Source organism: Asparagus officinalis, chromosome 2, assembly GCF_001876935.1.
Source record: "Asparagus officinalis chromosome 2, Aspof.V1, whole genome shotgun sequence".
Lineage (NCBI taxonomy): Eukaryota > Viridiplantae > Streptophyta > Magnoliopsida > Asparagales > Asparagaceae > Asparagus > Asparagus officinalis.
The window spans coordinates 82,340,065-82,343,572 of record NC_033795.1 but is presented as its reverse complement, the minus strand read 5'-3'; the positions used below and the strand labels follow the sequence as shown (position 1 = coordinate 82,343,572).

Genomic DNA, 3,508 nt, shown 5'->3' with positions numbered 1-3,508 from the left:
CAGCAGGCATACGCAATCAACCCCCTGTGCTCATCACCGCACGACGCCAGCTCGACCAGCAGCCTCGTGCACACCCTCGTCGACCACAGCACAAAGACAGCCCCCAGCCCGAACATCACCACCCCACCGCTCGGCAAAAACAGCGCCACCGCGGAGAAGAGCACCATCGGGATCATACAGTACCCCACCAAGCTCAGGCATCTGTAAAGGTCAAGGTTCCCGTTCCGGCCCGCGAGCATGTTGAAGACCACGTAGATGAACAGCGCGCATACCGTGACCCAGCCGAGGATGATCCCGAAGTGGAATTTCCCGGCGAGGAGCTGGAAAAGGCCGAAGGCCATGAGGAAGACGAAGGGGCCGGAGAGATCGGCGTCCTCGTGGAGATTGGGGTTCACCCGAAAGGGGTTGAGGATCGAGGTGGTCTTCCTCCAGATCTGGCGAGTGTTGATGCCGAGCTCCTCGAGGAGAGGAGGCTCGTCGTCGAATGGGAGAGGGGGCCGCGCGAGTGGAAGGCGAGAGAAGGTGAACACGGGGGCTGATGAAGCGAGGAGGAAGGGAGGGAGCCTGACGGCCCGATGTCGAAGTGAGAGGAAGGGGAGAGCTAGGGTAGGGTTAGGGTTCGAGGGGGTGAAGGAGGGGGTAGCTGGGCGGCACGGGCGTCTTCTGGGCTAAGGGCTGCGGATCCCTGGGAAGGAGCCGCCGCACGCGAAGACAAACTTTGGCGGTGGAGGAGGGGAATATCACCGGAGGAACGTTGAATTCTTTCGCCATTGGAAAGAGTTTAGATCTGGAAATTGGCTCCCTTGATTTTTGTACCCGTCTCATTTACCGAGTCCGCGAAACCCTGTGGCCCATTCGGGTCGGGTTTTACTTAGTTGCACGCGTAAACCCGTTCGGGTTTTATATTAGTTACACGCGTAAACCCGTATCCGTCCGGTTTTAAAGTTAGCTTACCATATTCGTATCCGTTCGGATACGGATGTGGATCGGTTCGGATATACCCGAACCGTTTGGCACCCCTAGTTGTGATCGTTCGGATACGGATGTGGATCGGTTCGGATATACCCGAACCGTTTGGCACCCCTAGTTGTGATCGTTCTAGTATAACATAACAGTACCATATGATCAAGTATCAACATTATTTTCTTTCCTTCCCCAATCTCATCTTGCTTGAGATTGTGAAAAGTAAAATTATCGGCACAAGATTTTCTCGCATGAGTCCTGCGATATTTACCAAAGTTTTCTTTTTTCCGAAACTAAGGTTGCACATACTTTTGGAAGCCTCGATGGAGAATTAATTCAACATTGGCATTTTAGCGTATATGGCAGGTAAGATGAATTAATTAAGTGGAAACTCATAGCTAAATCATTCAGACGTTAGACAATTTTTATCATTTATAGCATACATAGGTTGGTTCCCTTCATCTACATTTGGATTAAAAATGCATGTGTTATATATTTCCGTAACCTTGTTCCCTTCATCAGACATTATTCGAAGAAAGTGACATACCAGCTACATTATGAAAATTCAAAAAGTGACAGCAATGACCTTCGTATTTAAGGCGATTAAAATGGCAGCTATACAGCCGAATGAATAGGTTTGGTGATGCGAAAATGTGTCGATTGGCAGTATGTTGTGTGCGGTTCAAGCCGACCATAAAATCTTTACAGGCCTGAAGCTCACACTCAACCTCATCCTAGTTTATGCGAAAATGCGAAAATGTGTCGATTGTTCATTTTAGTCATGAAAAGAAAGCACATTTTTCTTCCCCATGTTTCCTCTATAGTTTTTATGTAACTATGTTAAACATATTTGATACTCAGTTGCCTGGTAGTTTGATGACACGCCCTTAAACTTCATACAAGTACTCAGACCAAATGACACAGTGACTTCATAGGTGAACCAATAAATAGCCCCCTTGCTGCACAAGCCTGGAAAATTGATAAATTTCACAAAACCCCCCTGAACTCTAAAAATAATAGAAGAAAATGTACCTGTTGGAGGTGAAATAAATGCTTCCAAAACAAGAAGCTTTATAAATATCATCACTATATTTGTGTCCACATCCATATCAACCTATACTTGAATTCCTTCCCATTCTTTATAAATATCATCACGTAAATTCAATTGTGCTCGATCCATCAAAAAATACAGAACTGTAATTGGAGATGCCGATCCTGCTCAGATCCTTAAGAAGCTGAGAAAATGCAGGGGATCAGCTGCATTTGTTAGTATCGGTAGTCCTGCTAAAGAAGAGAAACAGGATGATAAGAAAGATAAGAAAGATGAGAAGAAAGAAAACTTTACAACGGTTCCAAAGACGTGCCAAAAATTGTGAGGTTTGGTATGTAATTGGGGAATTTATATGATTATAATTACTGTTCTATCCTGTAATTATACATGGATATTTGAGCCTAGTTGCTTGAATTTATGAGAACTTCAAGTTTTCTTCAGGAGTGGTTTGTATTCAAGAGAGAATATGGTGAAAAATGAAGGAAGAGAGAGAATATATATGGTGGAAAATGCACATAATGACATTTTCTTCCCGTGAATAATGATGCATCGCTGATAAGGGAAGATACTTTTGGTGCTTTTCTCAGAAACTACTATGAATGTGCAAACTTTTCACTATGATATTTCTGTAGGTTGAATTAGAGTTCCCCCTTTTACGGAATATTTTGATTGATCTTGCTAATTCTTAATCTTTCTAACTCATAATTAAGGTTTTTTTTTCTTCACTCTAGGAGCGAATAATTGAAATTTTGGATTAAAGTACTTCTCCAACTGTCTAAATCACCATCCTAACCTAGCTTGCTCCATTAAAAAGTACGTAATAAGCATGAGATAATCCATGCTACTAACTATTTTAAATATTAGGTAGGTACAAAAATCAATTTTATTTGAACAAGTGGTCACTCAATTAAATTGAAGCTTGTGTATTGCCACTCTCAATATTAAAAAGCATTGGCATTTAACCACTTCAAACCGATGATAACAATCTAATGTTAAATTAGCTTCACATTCGTTCATGGCAGTAGACTGATTTTATCATTTATGTATATTTTTCTCAAGTCCATCGAAGCAAGTAGCGTATTAGTTAGTTTCGGTCACATATTCTGGATGGTAGAGGACTTGAAGTTTCTCAAACCAACATTTAGAGTCAGTACGTTGAAAATTTATTATAACTGGTAATAATCATACAAGTACAGTTTAATTTGTATTCTAATTCCTAGTATTGGTAGACTAATTCATTAAATATACAGGGTATCAATGAGGAAGAAGAACAAGTAGTTAGTGTACTCGAGCGAGTTGAAGGGTCTCTCTACAACTAATTAATCCTAGTTAAGGTGTTGATCAACCTCAAGATGCTGATTGAAACTTTATTCTATCTAATTGCATGACCACCTATAAAACCAATCCATAGTCTAGGTTGGTCCTAGTGTAGAGAGAGAGAGAGAGAGAGAGAGAGAGAGAGAGAGAGAGAGAGAGAGAGAGAGAGAGAGAGAG

The 3,508-nt window shown here is 42.0% G+C and overlaps 1 protein-coding gene across 1 annotated transcript in view; it reads right to left on the bottom strand.

The window, feature by feature from the left end:
• LOC109831425 (protein YIPF5 homolog) overlaps positions 1 to 2,071 on the bottom strand; it is a 12,496-nt gene extending 10,425 nt beyond the window's left edge. Inside the window, exons 1-2 of the mRNA XM_020398748.1 lie at positions 1,996 to 2,071; positions 1 to 643 (exon numbers count right to left, since the gene is read on the bottom strand). The exon at positions 1 to 643 is cut by the window's left edge and continues 75 nt beyond it. Of these exons, the coding sequence (XP_020254337.1) occupies positions 1 to 643; positions 1,996 to 2,071 (719 nt within the window). The remainder of the gene's footprint in view (positions 644 to 1,995) is intronic.